This window comes from Dasypus novemcinctus, chromosome 16, assembly GCF_030445035.2.
Source record: "Dasypus novemcinctus isolate mDasNov1 chromosome 16, mDasNov1.1.hap2, whole genome shotgun sequence".
NCBI lineage: Eukaryota > Metazoa > Chordata > Mammalia > Cingulata > Dasypodidae > Dasypus > Dasypus novemcinctus.
In genome coordinates, this window is record NC_080688.1 from 38,829,172 (window position 1) to 38,847,591 (window position 18,420).

At 42.3% G+C, this 18,420-nt stretch overlaps 1 protein-coding gene across 5 annotated transcripts in view; it reads right to left on the minus strand.

The window, feature by feature from the left end:
• TMEM241 (transmembrane protein 241) overlaps positions 1 to 18,420 on the minus strand; it is a 140,070-nt gene that overhangs the window by 27,064 nt on the left and 94,586 nt on the right. Inside the window, exon 14 of one of the 5 annotated variants that reach the window (XM_058277546.2) lies at positions 292 to 522. The exons of the other annotated variants lie outside the window; for them this stretch is intronic. Coding sequence (XP_058133529.1) covers positions 406 to 522 — 117 coding nt within the window. The 3' untranslated portion in view covers positions 292 to 405. Of the gene's footprint in view, positions 1 to 291; positions 523 to 18,420 lie in introns of those variants that run through there. 5 annotated transcript variants of the gene reach the window in all.

The following is an 18,420-nucleotide window of genomic DNA, read 5'->3' on the forward strand; positions in this document are numbered from 1 at the left end:
AAAACTTTTCACTGTAGGCTGGACAATACTGACTCTTGGTCTCCAGGTACTGATGGCAGGGGTGGGGCATGGGGAGGAAAGCCTCAAGTCAACCAGATAGGGTTAAGTTTTTCAATGCAACTCTGTCCCCCACATGTCTACCATACCTTTTCTATATGTTCTCTTGGTCTATATTCCAAGGAGGAGGAGTGGATACTAGAATTTAAGTACCAAAAACCCTGATCTCTTTAGCACAAGTTATGTACTCCAAAGATCCATGTGTTTTTTTTACACTAGGTGATACTGGTTAGGTGATACTGGCTACTTGGTTATAACCTCAGAAATTTTGGGGGGAGCAGAAGTAGCTCAAGTGGTTGAGTGCCTCCTTCCCATGTACGACGTCCCAATTTTGATCCCCGATACCTCCTAAAAATAAAAACAAATGAAAAAAAAAAAACAATGTTCACTGGAGAGCAGATGTAGCTCAGTGGTTGAGTGCCTGCTTCCTATGTACAAGGTCCTGGGTTCGATCTGCAGTACCGCCTAAAAAAATATAAAAATATAAAAATAAAATAAGTAAAAAGAAACTTAAGAAACTTGTAGACTTTCTCTTGGGCTTGCAATCTTCCTCGAACAGTTGTGCAGATGTTGTTAGCTTTTCCTCAGGTTAGGTGTCAGATTTTTCTCTTCAGTACTCAAATTTCTCAGAAGGCCATATCAATCTCCTGTTTGTAGAGTGGTGTTACATGGTATCTGTAGAGAAATTCTTCCTTCATCTTTCTTTTTGGGCACTCCATTTGAACTCATCCTAAAATACCTGATTGGTTTTTTGTTTGTTTTATCTATTACAATTTTCTCCAAATAAAGGGGCTATCAATTTGACAAATATTATTTGCCAACTAGTATAAAAAGCCAAGCAATGTAGATTACTTAGAACATTTAATTCTAGAAGACAAATGGAGAATTTGAGACTGCCCTAATTTTCCCTCAAATGCAATTCAATGACAATCTGGTGTGGAGTCTCTTGATTTTTTCATTCTTTTTTTTTTTCCCTTTCTCCAGTACTTTTTTCAGTAAATGTGCTCATCTACTGTAAGACTTACTTTTAGAATGAGGGGTTTCTGCCAAAGTTATTTTTTAAACTTTTGTTCTGTGGATTAAAAAGCTCTATCAGGGAAACGGACTTTGGCCCAGTGGTTGGGGCGTCCGTCTGCCTACCACATGGGAGGTCCGCGGTTCAGGCCCCGGGCCTCCTTGACCCGTGTGGAGCTGGCCATGCGCAGTGCTGATGCGCGCGGGGAGTGCCGTGCCACGCGGGGGTGTCCCCCGCGTGGGGGAGCCCCACGTGCAGGGGGTGCGCCCGTGAGGAGAGCCGCCCAGCGTGAAGGGAGGGTGCAGCCTGCCCAGGAATGGCGCCGCCCGCACTTCCCGTGCCGCTGACGACAACAGAAGCGGACAAAGCCGCTGACAACAGAAGCGGACAAAGAAACAAGATGCAGCAAGCGGACGCCGGGAGCAGACAACCAGGGGAGGGGGGGGGGGGGGAAATTAGGTGGATAAATGGATCTTTGAAAAAAATAAAAATAAAAAAAAAAAAAAAATAAAAAGTTCTATCAGTCTCCTAAATTAAGCAATACTCTCTGCTTCTGGAAAGGAAGAAATATGGCTGAGATGTTTTTATTTTCTAAGTTGTTTTGATTCACTCAAAGGATAGATCTAATCTCCACAGGCTATGTTTGGAAATGAGATTAATTTAAGCTCAAAGGGACTTTAAATAAAAGCACCATATTCATGCTCCAAGGCCATGAGGACTTTTTTCATCTCCTTTTGATAGAACAATTACTTCAGTTGATGCTATTTTTTTTTATAGTTAGCAATAATGGAGGCAAAAGAATAGATTTGCCAAAAGATATACACCAGGATCTCAGAGCCTGACACTTCCTTGGAACGTTCCAAGGTAGGAAATGTGGTGCCTACTTGGTAAAAACCCTTGACTACTTTTGACCTGCCTTCTTCCTTTATCCTGTCAAGTCCTGTAGGAGCATCAGTGCAGAAATGAGGCCTCTGCCTGATTTCAAGGGCTGTAACCCTGGCTCCAGGTCTGGCCACACCCAGCTTTACACACCCAGAGAGCGGGAATTCCTTAGGAAAATACAAAGCTTGCACAAGATGCCCTCCACCAGCAAATTTCCACTTGAATGATTTACACAAACCATCAAGACCTTCTCACTCTTGCCACATAACTCCCAGCACTCACCGCAAAATAGAAATGAGTCACTTGTAAACCTATTTCTTGTCCACTGGGAAAGCTTTTAAAAATCAAAGCTAAAAACTATCTCAGAAGTTTTCACTGAGTTAGAATCGAAAAGGGAAAAGAGCTTTGAGTTATTGCTGGGATGAAGTTCAGGCCAAATGACATTCAACGAGCATAACAGCATGCAGGCCTCACGCCACACACTAGAAGTACAAAAATGAAAAGCAAGAAACTGCCCTTCCAGCATCCCCACACCGGATTAACCAACTATGGAGATTACTAGGCAAATAATTTCAGTGCAATATGGTAAGTGCTCACCTATTAGTATACTTTGTTTCCGGAACAAGCCTCACATAGAGATAGATGATGCCTATGGTTCTAATTTTTATTGTCATAACATACATACAACACAAAATTTCCCATTTAATAAGGTATATAATTCAGTGCTATCAATTACGTTCACAATGTTGTGCTATCATCACCACCACCCATTACTGAAATTCTTCCATCACCCCAAACAGAAATTCTACACCTATTAAGCAGTAACTTCCTACGCCTCAGCCCCACCCCCGCACCGGTGACCTGTATTCTACTTTCTGCCTCTACAAATCTGCATATTTTAGGTATTTCATATTAGTGAAATCATGCAGTATTTGCCCTTTTGTGTTGTCTAGCTAATTTCATTCAACATGATGTCTTCAAGGTGCATCCATGCTGTCACGTGCATCAAAATTTCATTCTTTTTTATGGCTGGAATAATATTCATTTTATGTATATACCACATTTTGTTTATTCGTTTATCTGTTGATGGACATTTGCATTGCCTCCACTTTTTTTTTTTTTTAATTTTTTTCTCTCCCCTTCCCCCCACCCGTTGTCTGCTGTGTCCATTCACTGTGTTCTTCTATGACTGCTTCTATCCTTATCAGAGGCACGGGAATCTGTGTTTCTTTTTTTGTCACGTCATCTTGTTGTGTCAGGTCTCCGTGTGTGCAGCACCATTCCTGAGCAGGCTGCACTTTCTTTCATGCTGGGCGGCTCTCCTTATGGGGCGCACTCTTTGAGCATGGGGTTCCCCTACACGGGGGACACCCCTGCGTGGCACGGCACTCCTTGCACGCATCAGCACTGCGCATGGGCCAGCTACACACGGGTCAAGGAGGCCCAGGGTTTGAACCGCGGACCTCCCATGTGGTAGGCAGACGCCCTAACCACTGGGCCAAGTCCGCTTCCCTTGCCTCCACTTTTTGACTACTGTCAATAACGTTCCTATAAGCAATTGGTGTGAAAATATCTGTTTGAGACCCTGCTTACAATTATTTGGAGAATATAACTAGAAGTGGGATTACTGGGTCATATGGTAATTCCGTACTGACCCACCAAAACTGTTTTTTCCACATCAGCTGCACCTTTATTCGTGCAATTAACAAGGGTTTCCATTTCTCCACATCCTTGCCAACATTTTTCATTTTTAAAAATAGTAGCTATTTTAGTGAGTATGCATTGTACCTCATTGTGGTTTTGATTTGCACATTCCTAATGGCTAATGATGTTGAGCAACTTTTGCTTATTGGCCATTTGTAAATCATCTTTGGAGAAATGTCTGATCAAGTTCTTTGATCATTTTTAAATTGTATTGTTTGTCTTTTTATTATTGAGTTGCAAGAGTTCTTTATACATTCTGGATATCAAATCCTTAGTAGATACATGGTTTCCAAATATCTTCTCCCATTCTATAGGTCGTCTTTTCACTTTCTGGATTATGTCCTTTGATCACAAAAGATTTTAATTTTGATGAAGTTCAAATTATCTATTTTTTCTTTTGTTGCTTGTGCTTTTGGTGCAAAATTAAGGATCCATTGCTTAAAAAAAGATTCTGAAGACATTCCCCTATTTTTTCTACTAAGAGTTTTGTAGTTTCTATATTGAAACTAAGTATTGAAGTACAAATAAGCATTACCAAGTGTGGAACAGTGGGAAGGGCATTCCCCATGGAAGGAAGCACATGAACACACTATGAGAACTAGAAGACTTGGGGCATTAACTGAAGTGCAAAATCTGAGGTGGGCAGTGGCCACAGTTAAAGCCAAAGGAAAAGTGATGAGAGAGAAAAGACCAGTAACTAAAAACCCCCTTTCCTACCAAGTCACTGAAAAATCCTGTGGAGAATTCTAGTCACTGAAAGAAGAAGAGAGGCAGCTGATCCCAGGACAACTGGGTGTGGAGTTTCATCAGCACACGAGGTAACCCTTGACATGGACTGCTTCAGAAGAGTTACCTCATGCTCAGGGGCACCCCTTTGTATGTCCAGGTCTGTGAGAGAGCAGTACACAGCTGTCTAAGATGCCTGCTTGGGGTTCTCGTCCTGAGCCACAAACTCACTGAAATATCTCAGGTGGGTCAATTCCTCTGTCTGAATTTCAGTTTTTTCCTCAATAAAATAAAGGAACCATCATCTATTATATATTCCTCAGGGAATGAATTTTTGCCTTTCACTTAATCTCTTTTTTTGAGGAGGGGAGAGGACATTTTATTCATTTCCTGACTTATTCCGGTGAGATTTTCAAGTACCTTTAAAAAGATCAATATAGGTAAAAAATATCAATTAGAAGTAAATAATATGGAAAGCTCAGGCTTAACCTGGGCAGAATTGGCTAAAAGGTTGCTTGGAAATGTTTGAAAATGGGTAGAAATGTTGAAAGCACGGTATAGTGTCTGTATTTGGCAGCGCTAATATGGGTATGATATCACCTGAAAGGGAAAGCCTGAAGTCGTGTACATCACTAGAAGGAAAGCTAAAAAATGAAACATGTTGCGTAGCATCATGAACCCTCTTGAAGACAATGAGCATGACCAACAGTCCATTTTTAAAAATGAAGGAAAGGGGAAAACAAAGACAGGCAACCAAAGATGAGGCAATATTATATAAAATCCCTATCAGGAATATCTATATTTTCATTTTACTTGTCCTTATTTTCCATAGTAAGTCTTTTGAATTTTGTTTTAAACAACGGAGTTAGACGTCATGATTCCTAAGGTCTTTTCCACAGGTGTCAGGAATCAAAACTGAAGCCACAAGTTGAAAAATTATTTTGTTTCCATCATGGTGAACATACCCCCCAGTTAGCACCTATGGGAAAATTCAAAACCTAACCGTGGGACCATGGTGCTCCCACCCCCACACCTGCCCTCCACCTGGCTCGTGTCTGGGCACAGCAGGCTTTGGGCTGGTCTGAAATCTTGGCCACGGTCGATCACAAGACGCATCCCGGCAGCACGGCTCTGCTCCCCACAGGGTGTGGGCTGGGTGCCTCAATCGAGGCGGCCTACTGCCCTTACTTTCCACCTGTTCCTTTGAGTCTCCAATAGCCTCTCCGTCGCCTGGAGATGGTTTATATACTGTGCAGTTATCCATTAAGGAAAACTGCAGCAACAACAAAATGTGGGTAGCCCAATAATGAGAAGCCCAGTCTGGGAGATTATGCTAACAACCATCACAGGCAGATCTGTCTCTGTGGTGGCCTGGAGCTATCTCAGAAAAATATTTTCTTAACCTTAATCTGTGGGTAGGAATTCATATAAATAAGACCTTGTGATGAGGTTACTTCAGGTAGGGTGTAGCCCAGTTAAATCAGGATAGGTCTTAATCCTATTACCAAAGGCCTTATATAGAGAGAGAACTAAATGGAACAGCCAGAGATGAAGGTCAATGGAACCTGGAAGAGAAGGGAGAAGCCAGGAGAGGCCGCCATGTGCATTGCCATGTGACACAGGAGTCCAGGACCAAAGACCACCAGCAGCCAGCCCCAAAAGCCAGTCTGCTGGGAACAAGCATTGCTTTTATAATGCCTTGATTTTGGACTTCTAGTCTCAGAATCACAAGCCGATAAATTCCCATTGTTTAAGCCAACCCATGGCATGATATTTGTTTTGGCAGCCAGGAAACTAAAACAAATGGTCTCTCAAACGTCAAAGGAGAACCACCATAACTGAGTATTTCTCAAGAGGGCCCAGTAAAAAGAGATCAGAAGACCTGGGTTCAAGGCCAAGTCTCCTTATTCTAGCTTATACAAGTTATATAACATCCTAGAGTTTGTTTTCTTATATGAAAAGGGGGAAGAGAAACACACAATTTGAACCATGCAAGATTATTGAGAATTAAATAAGAAATGTGTGTGAAAGTACCTACACCACACAGTAAGACTCAATCAATGTTAGCAGCGATTGCCATTCTGACTTTATTAGATCTGGCACTTGGTGAATGTTGAGTGGATCTGAATCTAAAATCTGATTGGTTAATGAGCTACTATCTAGGGAGTGAAAATCGTATTATATTTTGCCAACTGCGTGAGGAAAAAGGCCTGGGATTTCTGTTTGCGAGGGAACACAAGGAGGTGCCCTCCCACTGCACAGAGCAGAGAAGGCCAGGGCTGCCTTTCCCTCCGCTCCCCCTTCTACAGCAGGAGCCCACAGCCTGCAGGCTGCAGCCTAAAGATGGACCATGACTTAGTTTACAGGCCACCCGGGTGGGGCCCCACCCCGAGCCTTACTTTGATCCCTTTCGCCACTCTAGTGTGAAAGCTGACACCGTCCCCTTTCTCTCTCATGATCACTGATCACAACGCCCACCGATGCGCTGCACGTCCCCACGCGCTGGGATGAAGGGGGTCACCATTTTGGTGAGAATGTTTAAAATTTGACCTACTCCCCAGCTTCAAAGCCAAGGAGAGCCTGAGATGCAAGAGAAAGGAGAATTACAAGCCTGAGTGTACACCAGGAGGTTTCCCACCCTGGCCCAGCAGGGGTGCCCAGACAGAAGCAGAACCCTGGAACAGTGGTGTTCTTTGTAATTAAGCCACTGCGGCCTGAGAACTATTTCCTTAAATAGTCACAGTCCCTAGAGGAAGACTGTACCTGCCAGGGCCTGGTCCTCACTGGCAGAGCATGAGAAGAAAAATAATTATTTCTGTAATGCTACCAGTAAGTGTGAGCTCATTTTCTTTACCTAGGTACTAGCTACATGTTTACTGGAAACCCTCTCCAGTCATGACATTCAAGAGAACTGGAGACTACCCCCCGTAAAGCTGGCATCTGCCCATGGGTGCTTTCCTCTCTCCAGTAAGGAAAACCCCTGCTGTTATGGGCCGGAAGGGTCTCCAAAAAGACACGTGGAAGTCCTAATCCTCAATACTTTGGGAGTTGACTTTATTTGGAAATAGGGTTGTTGAAGATGTAATTAGAATTAAGATGAGGTCACACTGGAGTAGGGTAGGTCCTTAATCCAACATGACTGATGTCCTCATAAGAATAGAAAAAGAGACAGAGGAACGCAGGGGAGGAGGCCATGCAGGGACGGGAGCTGCAGAGCCTGGAGCACTGCAGCCTCGAGTCGTGGAAGGCCAAGGACTGGCAGCCACCACCAGAAGCTAGAAGAGGCAAGGACAGATCTTTCCCTGGGCCCTGCGGACATCTTGGTTTTGGACTTCTGGCCTCCGTAGCTGTGAGCAAATACACTTCTGTGGTTTTAAGCCACCCAGCTTGTGTTTATGTGTTACAGCAGCACCAGTTAACTAAGACGCTGTACCACAAAGACAGCGTCAAAGCAAGAGGTTCGAGAACTGCAGGCCCCACACCGGTTTGCCCTTCCAGTGCTGAACAGTAGAGCCGGGTCAGCTTTGGGCTTTGCTTTAGGAGGGCACCATTATAGCACCCGCATCAGAATACCTTTAATTGAAGTATTACATAAATGCAGTGAAGTGCATAAAGTGCACTAATTGTACGTGTACAGCCGGTTAAAGGTTTACGTCCATAAACACCCATGCGATCACCACCTAGACCAGGGGTTCCTAACCAGGGTCATGAGCTTGAATTGAAATTCAAAAAGACATTATTCGGGAAGCGGACTTGGCCCAGTGGTTAGGGCGTCCATCTATCACATGGGAGGTCCGCGGTTCAAACCCCAGGCCTCCTTGACCCGTGTGGAGCTGGCCTATGCGCAGTGCTGATGCACACAAGGTGTGCCCTGCCACACAGGGGTGTCCCCTGTGTAGGGGAGCCCCACATGCAAGGAGTGCGCCCCGTAAGGAGAGCCGCCCAGCGTGAAAGAAAGTGCAGCCTGCCTAAGAATGGTGCCGCACACACGGAGAGCTGACACAACAAGATGATGCAACAAAAAGAAACACAGATTCCCGTGCTGCTGACAACAACAGAAACAGACAAAGAAGATGACGCAGCAAAGAGACACAAAGAACAGACAACCGGGGTGGTGGGGAAGGGAAGAGAAATAAATAAATAAATCTTAAAAAAATAAAACAAAAGAAAGCTGTATGATATGAAAAGTGATTTTTTAAAAAAACCATTCTTGTGGGGATGTGTTGGTGCAGGTGGGATCTATTTATTAAATAATACACAGTGTAGTGTGGACTTAGTATGGGGTCCATGGTTTTCACCTGACAGGCAAAGGGGTCTGTGGAACAAGAAAGGTTAAGTACCCCTGACCTATACTAAGATACTGAGTCTTTCCAGCATCTCACAGGCTCCCTCGTGCTCCTTCCCAATCAATACATCTGTGTTGCTGCAGGTTCTTATTTTACTGCTGTGTAGTATTCTATTGCATGAAAAGATGGTAATTCATTTCTTTTTCACGGACAGGTGAATCAGTTCCTCCACTTTGGGGCCATCAGGAATAAAGTTGTTATGAATATTTTTGAATGTCTTCCAAAATATTGAGACATAATGCCCATACCCCAAAATTCACCCTGGTACTGAAGTGTACAATTCAGTGGTTTTTAGTATAGTCACAGAGTTGTACAACTATCACCACAATCTAATTCCATAACATTGAACGTGTCTTTTTTGTGGACATATGCCTTTGCTTCTCTTGGGTACATACCTAGGAGAGGGATTGCTGGGCCACAGGGTAGATGTATATATTTAGCTTTAGAAGATAATGCAAAGCAGTTTTCTAAATCTGAAATGTTATTCCACATCCTCACCAACACTGGTATTGTCAGTCTTTTTAATTTTAGCTATTCTAGTGGGTGTGCAGTTCCACTAAGATTTCATGCCACTTCTATCTCAATTTACCCTTCTCTTGCAGTCAACCTAGTACAAAGTAAAAGCAACAATTTCCCTACTAGACTCACTCAACAATCTTTAGTCTGATACTTCCTTTTTGTTTTTTAATGAACACTTGTGGAGCACTTCCAAAAGGCTAAATAAAATGATAAATCAGCTCTCCTGCAGTAACTGCAAAATTGGAAATAGTATTTTAATACCTATAATGCCACTTGAGTCTGGTTTTTTTAAATCCCTCTAGAGACCAGAATGGCAACATGGAAGAAAAAAGCAGTGAAGGCTGTCTCTCAACAAAGATCAGCAGCTCTCAAACTGTTGCCATACTCAAATGCAAACTGCCTTTCAAATGCTATTTCCCTCTGCAAAGAAGCAGCTCACCTTTCCAAGAAATAACAGTAATAATAGCTAGCCTTAACTGCTTCACATGCATTATTTCACATAATCCTTGCAACATTTCTGTGAAGCAGTGTATTAGTCATGGTTCTCTAGGGAAACAGAATCAATAAGAGATATCTGTCAATAGTATGCGATTTTATGAGTCTCTCACGTGACCGTGGGGATGCACAAGTCCAGGTTCCACAGGCAGGCTGCAACCAGGGGCTCCAATGAAGGTCCAGTGAAGGTTCTTGATGAGTTTTGGAAGACGTTGGCTGTCCAAAGATAAGCTGGGAAATTCTCATTCAGTGCTGGAATCACTTCCCCTTTTAAGGCATTCAGCTGATTGGATAAAGTATCACTCATTGCTGATGGCAATCTCCCTGGATGATGTAATTATAACCAGCTATCTATGATTTACCACTGCAGTAAAGTCAATGGAGACTAAAATCCATAAATGCCCTTGTAATACAGTTAGCCCAAGGCTTGCTTGACCTAACAACTGGGCACAATTATCTGGCCAAGTTTCCCAATAGCCTAACCATCACAAGCAGGTACAATTATTCCCGTTTTATAGATGAGAAAACTGACATGTAATTTGTCCACAATCTCACTGCTAGAGAGTAGGATGCTAACACAGGGCTGTTTCCAAAACACATGGTTATTTATCACTCCCTCTACTATCTCATATTTTTATTTTAGGAGGTACCAAAGATTGAACCCAGGACTTCATACATGGGAAGCAGGCACTCAAAACACTGAGCTACACCCATTCCCCTGTCTTGTATTTTTAAACTAGAATAGATAGGCTACTCCATAAATCTTTGCTGAATAGATTTGCTGAATAAAACAAGCAGCTTGAAAAAAACATTTTTTTTCAGAGAAAAGAAAACTCTTATAAGAAGTGTGAGCACTGAAACCAGGTCATGCATTGGACAGTATAAGTCTTGGGGTGAATCAATAGCCCAAGCATAACTTGAAGGAAATAATAATTATCATGATTTGACTTCTAAAAAGGTTCAGTCTTCAAATCATCAGGACAGAATATGAGTGGTTCAAACAGCAGTAGGTAAATTCAGGAGCCACGTCAAGGAAAAATTTAAACGAGAAGCTTCTATTGTCTACTGACTCTGGGTTCAGAATTGCACTGGGCTGGGAGGTGGGGTGGGGAGGCTTACAAGAATAAACTCCTTCAGTCCTTTGGAGTAGGCTCCCTTTCAAATACTTTTTCAAGTGTCCTAGCTGTCTGTGAAGGACAGCAAATATAAAGCATACTCCGATAAAAGGAGAACGCTAATTATTGCAAAACCTTTCCCTCCCAAGTGTTGGGCTCCTTAACCCTAAGGGGGCACAAATTGAAGTAAACAGCTCTGAATATTGTGGCCAAATGGCAACAGAGAGTTAGCAATTTGGATATTAGGGCCAACTCTGCTTGCAGTAAGGCCTCAGGTTATGCAAGCACCCCTTACTCCCACCTTGAAGAAAAATATGTTTTCACAGGTGAGAAATCCTCCCTTTTTGGTAGGGAGACAGGGGTAACAATAGCTTGTTGGACCATCCTAACCAAAGATTTCAAATGCCAAGAAGATACATCTAATGCAGGGTTAAGAAAGTAAAGTCTTTTTCTTGAGGGGGCGGAGGAGGGGGACGGGAATAGTCACAAAAGACTAACTGGATACTTGAAAACAAAGGCTCCAGAAGCTATTTCTGTTAAAAAGAATTTCTGAGGTATTTGAAACGTCATCAAATCCTTTGGAGGCCAAATGATGCATCCAGAAGCCACAACCCTTCACTCACTCGTTCGATGATGCTTCTGGACTGCCGGGCACACTGCCCGGGGCTAGCCGTGCAACCTGGAATGGGGTGACTTGCACAGCAGGTGGTTACCAGGAAGTACAGTTACCTGACTGTGACTGTTGTTTTCTTTTCAATTAGCCTGACTCTTACCCTTACTTTTCTTTTCCTGACATGGAGGTGAGGGTAAGTGGTGGCATTTTGTCAAATCCTGACTGATCCCCTACTATATTCCAAACATAGCCCACATGCCTGGAAAATTGTGCAGAAAACACACAGAGACCCAAATGGGAGGGCCAGGGCCTGAGGGGAGGCCGGGAAGACACCAGATGGGATTCTTCTAGGACAAAGATGCATCTGTGGGCCCGCTCCTCAGCGCAGCTCCCACTCGGGCAGCAGCGTGGCAAGAAGACAGGGAGACCCTGTTCCCCACACCACTATCCCCACCGAAGTAAACACAATCAAATAAAATGGCAAATTCCGTCCAACAGCTAGCTGGGTTTACCTCGTACCAGGCAATTTGTCGTTGCTTTTAAAAAAACTTTTCTAGCTGCAGATTTGATGGCCGGCTATTTGGGAGTCATATAAGCAAACACAACCTGCTTGCATTTAACTGTCTGGCCTCAGAGTCACTTACCGTCTACTCACATATAAACAACAACAACAGCAAAGCTCTTCAACCACTGGGCTGGGTCAAAGTGCCCATTTCGAGTCAAGAAGTGAAAAAAGCAAGTTTGGACTTTTTGTAAGAGAGGAGAGAAATTTTAAATAGGAAAAAAAAAAGAGGAAATGAATACACTTTAAGCAAATTTCAGCTGGGAGGAGAAAACAGGAAAGCGAGCGTAGGAGGCAGCAGGTGGAGAGCCTGGAGCGGGGAGGGGCACAGGCTGCCAAGGGGTCTCAAAGGCACGATGGGGCAGGACTGTGATCTTCCCAAAGTAAGGGGCTACCGAGAGCCTTTCAAACCTGCCTGTCATTCCTTTCTATCGTTCATGTGTCAAAACGCAGCTTTCCCATAGTAAAAATCTGATCCTGCGAAGTTCCCAAGGACTGCTTCGTTTTATTAGCTTCGACTCCTGCGGTGCGGTCTCTTGTGACGCAGGCGACACGACTCCGTTCCTTCCACCATCTGACCTCTGGCCCGTGGGGGCACGTCCTGGCCCCGAAATCTTTGCTAATTACCCAACGTTGGGCCACACCTTGGAAGACTTTAGCTCTAGGGATCCAGAGAGGGGGTCTTTATAAAGAAAAGTGAATTTGAACAATAAATGACACAAAGGAAAGAATGTGTGTATCAAGGGCAAAGGGGGCAGGGGGAGGAATTCCAGGACACACACACAGAATTCCATCTTTCTCAGCTTTCCGTGTGTGTGCACAAACCTGCAAGGGTGTGTAAAATAAGACCAGGGGATTTGAGCATTCACCTGACAATCCTTCATTAAATGCCATCCCACCATGAGCCAAGTATCCACCAAGTCATCCCTAAGGAAGGCCTTGTAAATTTTTCCAATTAACTAGCCTTTATGTTGTGCACATCTCTGCAATTTTAGCTATTTTAAATTATCTTGGATAGTAACAGCACCCGTGAAAACCTTGCAGTCAGGAAGTTTATGGAAATTTATGGTATTTCCTCAATAAATGAACTAAACCAAATTAAGTTCAAAAGTTGTGAAACCCAAAATTGTTTACCATATTTCTGTAACACAGAACATTGAGATGATTGCTGGCACCAAAAATAGCCCAGAAAAATTAAGAAGCAAGAAAAACAGCACCTAATCCAAAATAGCAAAATGTCCACTAACATCACTCACTTCTCTATGAATTATTTTGACAATAGGAAATGGAATTTAAATGTTTTTTTTTCTTTAATCCCAAACTGCATTTCCCCTCCCGTGTACCCTTTGGGAAAACCTTGTTCATAAACAAATAATTCCCAGATAACTAACTTCTTTGCGGACTATTTCCATCCAGCTCAACAAACACAGAGTGGCTCCCTCGCTTGCCATTTCATGTTCCTGTCGCCTCATCAGTGATGTAATGGAAAGACATCGACATACTGTTACCACTGCCGAGCTAAAGGCTGTAGCGGAAATTATGCGGCTGCTTCTAGGTTTTAATTTTCCGTGAAAAACTATTCTCCTTGCCACGGCCACTTAGCCAGTGAAAAAGAAAAATGATTTAATTAAGAAACAGCCATAATTAGATTTTTGAAGCACATGCTTCCAGCATAAAAGGTATGCTGCAGCATAGCTACCTTTGATTTAACAACTTATTTTCATCAGTCATTCCAGAACACATTAAGGTCTTGAGTAACAGAAGGAAGAAAATAAAAGGAATACTAACCCGCTAAACAAAAAGTTTTATATGCAAATAAGCCTTTAAATGTGAGGGGGGCTGGTTCTTGAGACAATGGGAAGAACTACAAATAAGGAGCACGGGAGGAACCGGCACCTCCTTTACCATTACCTCTTACCACCCAGGAAGTGCAGAGAATCAGCAGCAGGCTCCTCGTCCCCAAGAGAAGGGGGATGATGATGAGAATAACAAGATGATCACAAAAAAAGAAAAAGGAGTAGTAATAGTTGAGAAGTAGAAGGGGGAAGTGGTGGAAAAGAACTATTCAGCACAGACTTGGCCTCCTGAGAGCCACCTGTGATGGACATTGTAACTACACTTTTAGGATTTCTGAGCTCTGTTCATGCGTGTGTACACACCCAGAAACTGAACCTAAGAACTCTAAGACCGATCTTGAAAGATTTTTTCATTTGTCTCTTCCTCAGAAGTTCAAGGTATGACTCAGAGCTAAGACTTACAACCTCCCTGCAAATATATCTCAAAAAAAATTAGATGGAGAATAAAATATGTTATTTGTAAGTCACTATATCCATGTAATTTCATATTAAAAAGACACAAAACAGGGAGCAGATATGGCTCAAGCAGTTGAGTGCCCAGTTCCACACAGGAGGTCCCGAGCTCAGTTTCCAGTGCCTCCTAAAGAAAAACAATGGGCACAAATAGTGCAGTCAACAGGCAAGAAATACTAAAAAACATTGACTTGTACGCTTGAAATGTGTGAATTATAAAGTTTGTGAACTATATGACAATAAAATTATTTTTAAGAAGACACTAAGTTTTTTTCCTTTTTATTGGTAAGAACTTCACCAATGTCTTGGAGATTTCTTTAAAATCCCAAACATCAAGCCAAGCCCTAGCACTTTTAAAAAATCATCCTGTATGAAAAGCAGGTTCAATTTTATCCAGTAAACTGACAGTCATAGTTCAATGTCGTAGTTCAGTATCTTAGCAATAGGTTGAGAGAAATGTTGGCATGTCACTAAAAACAGAAGATAGTAGGTCCTGCTATTATCTCATCCAAGCACCTGCGATCTGGCAAACAGCTTGAGAGAGAGAGAACCGAAACTCAGAAACATTCTTATCCAGTTAGGAGTTCTTCCCAAGGATAAATCAAATGGAGGCTGAAATTTACCAGCAAAATCTTCTCACCTCTTTTAAGAGAAACTCCTACACGGTCCAGGACTGCGGTCATGTTACTACACAAGGAGGTGTTGTTATGGAGACAGCTTTGAAGGTTCCCGGGCAATTCCAGTGTATAATTAAGGCTTGCAAACAGCCAGCAGGGTAGTCTCCATGGAAACCATAAAACATACATTTTCACATTCACAGCAATGGTTCTAAATCAATGACTCTTTACATAGGTTTAAAAAACAGTGTGATGGCGCATCAATTGCTTCTTTTGTTGGACAACGTCTGATTAACTATGCTGTGAGAGACCTTGTCCTCATGCTTGCTGAATTCTGAGCAGTGTCTACAGGAGTTGGTCTACAACTAAATTTACTGCCTAGACCTAGTGAACACAAATGGCAAATTCAGACCCGAGAAATCACTGGATAATTTAGTGAAAGAACTAAACTGGCGGTTTGACAGAGCCAAGGAGAACCTGCTAACTACTGGCCCCTTGCAAATCTAGGGCTATATAAATATCACTTAATCCTCTGAGTAAGGTGGACATTATAGTTGTTTACAGATGAGGAAACTGAGGCACATAATTAAAAAGTGGCAGACCAGGGGGTGGGGAGTATATGGGACCTCATATTTTTTTAATGTAACTTTAAAAAACAAAAAAAAGTGGCAGACCTGGTGAAAACTAAGTCTTCGTCTACGTCTATGTGAAGCTACATTATGTTTATACAGCACTTGGCCACTCCTCAGCTATTTTCACATACATTCTCTTCTATGTTCTGCTTTTATCTTGAAACAATTAGGAATCAGGTTCTAGCATTTTCTAATTTTGTAATATCTCCCCCCTCAGTTCTTGCCTACTTAGCCAACTTCTGCCCCCACCACACACTCCAGGTTTAGAAGCTCACATTGGCTCAATTCTGAAAGGGCTTTTCCTACCACCTTCCACCCAGACTGTGCGAGCAACATTTTACTTCAAGCAGCAATGGAGAAGGAAATGCCATTCCATAAGCATGAATTATAACTGCCAAACTCTAAGTAAAAATGGGGACAAACATTCCAATTAATGACTTGGACACCATGATGTTCCAGAAGAAAAGGTAGAATTTGGTGATAGGGATGGAAGAAGGTCAGATTGCTGAGTTGTTTCCCACTTTATTCGGATCAGTTCTATGCAATAACTAACTTTTAAATTGAGCAAATGCTTTATTAAGTAGGCACTGATATTTAATCATATGGTTCCTGGCAGATCATTACATAATGCTGCTGTTTAATGAAATGGTCCTCAGCATTTCGTCTTAAATATCAGACATGGCCAACACTGTCAGAGCTAACTATTATCAACTGGTGTAGATCTCTTTGTATTTATCCTACTTGAGCTTCAATGAGCTTCTTGGATCTGTTAATTAATTTTTTCATCAAATTTGGGAAGTTTTCAGCCCTTATTTCTCCAAATATTTTTTCTACTCCTCGTTCCTCTCTTTCTTGACAGGCTTGAAGTCCCACACATCTCTGGGGTTGTTATTCATATTTCTTCAATTTTTTAAAATCCTTATTCTTCAGATTAGATCATTTTTATTCACGTACCTTCCAGTTCACTTAACTTTTTCTCTTGGCATTTCAAATATGCTGTTGAGTCCCTCTAGAGAAATTTCCATTTCAGTTATTGTACTTTTCAACTTCAGAATTTCCATTTGGTTCCTTTATTGAGTGGTAGTCATGAAGTCTTTCCTTTAAACATGACTTCCTTTAACTCACTGAACATATTTATAATAGCTGCTTTGAAATTTTTGCCTACTAAGTCCAACATTTGAGGATAGATAGTCAGAAACAATTTCTATTGACTACTTTATTCCTGATCATGGAGCATGCATTCTTGTTTCTTTGAATGTGTCTAACTTTTTGTTGCACACTGGACATCTTAGATAATATATGGTAGCAACTTTGGATTCTGACCTTTTCCTCTTGAGAGTTGTTGTTTTGTATGTTCAGTAATTTGCCTGGACTAAGTTTGTAAAATCTGTCTCCCATGCAATGTGCAGTTGCTGATGTCTTTATTTAATTTTTCCACTGTTTTTATTTTTTAAGCCTGGCTCCCTAGGGAGTCATTCCTGTGGTTGCATAGCTTAGTGTTCTGGAAAAGACTGGTCAGAGATCATGTTCAAACACCTTGAGCCAGTAAGGCTTCTCCTCTATGCTTCTGCTTCTGGGTGCGAGCTGGGGAGCACCTTCAAACTTTATGAAAACAAACTGTTTTCATGCCTGTCCCATTTTTTACTTTCTGCCAGGTTCTCTTGCATCGGCCCTGTGGGCACGCAGCCTCCGTTGGCCAGTGATACGTGGGTGGCTTGAATTCACTTCATTTCTGCTGCTCAAGCAAAGATTAAGGATATATGGAGAACTATCAAGACCACGACTGCTGCCTTATCTCCCAGAACTACCTACTAAAGGAGTACCTAACTAGTCCAGAGGACCACTGCCTACCCCAGATAGGGCCATAAACTCAAGCTAGTGGAGCCACTGACCCTTCCTATTTGATTACCAATGAGATTGTCGCTGTAAGTGACAATACTTCCAAGAGAATGAGCCCCTTCTGGAAGCAGCAGCAAGTCTGTTGGTTTTCATAGCCCGCCCTGCCCTGATTCAACTATCTTGCTGGCAGAGCTCGAGAAGGAATGGAGCAAACCTAGGCAAGAATACCACAAACCCATGCTGCTCCTACCCAAAGCTTAGGAGCTTTCACGAATAAGTATTCCTCAGCTTATTGTACGACTTTGGTCAACTTGTAGAGAGCTGATACAGCTGGGTTGCTTTTTTGTTTGTTTTTGTTTGCTTGACAGTTTTGTCCAGCTTTCTGGTTGTGTGGGGGAGAGGGTTTGCCAACCTATTTCTTCTATCATGCCAGAAGTTAATATCTCAACCACTTTGACATGATGAATGATGAATGCCATTAAAAGCCTGGCATTTATAAGCAAGACAATCGTGGAAGAAGGTGAAAATGTTACTGTGCAGTCTGATTTTCAAAGAAGAATTTGTCTTCTGGGGGAAAAAATCAACCAAAAAACATATAGATGACTAATGATGTGAGTCTAAATAATTCTTTCATTAGATTAAGAATCTCACTCTTTGGGAGCAGCACCCAGGGCCCTGCAATCGACTCCTTCACTGAAATTAAAGGCATCAAATAACCCAGTAGTGAGAATTAGTTCCAATGTATTTCAGTGAAGATTGTGTATCCCACAGCTGCCTTCCCATTCCTTCTGTTTCTTCTTGGTTTCCCACCTTTCTAAATTATGCTTCAACCACGACCATTCAGACATCAAAGGGCATTTTTATAATAATCCTTTGTTTCATCAAAGACCCCAATTTGGTCGTTTTTCTATTTTCCTTTCTGTCACCTCTGACAGGCTGTCCTGGAGCTCTGGACACCCTCACATCCCCCAGAAAAGGAAAGTAAGAAC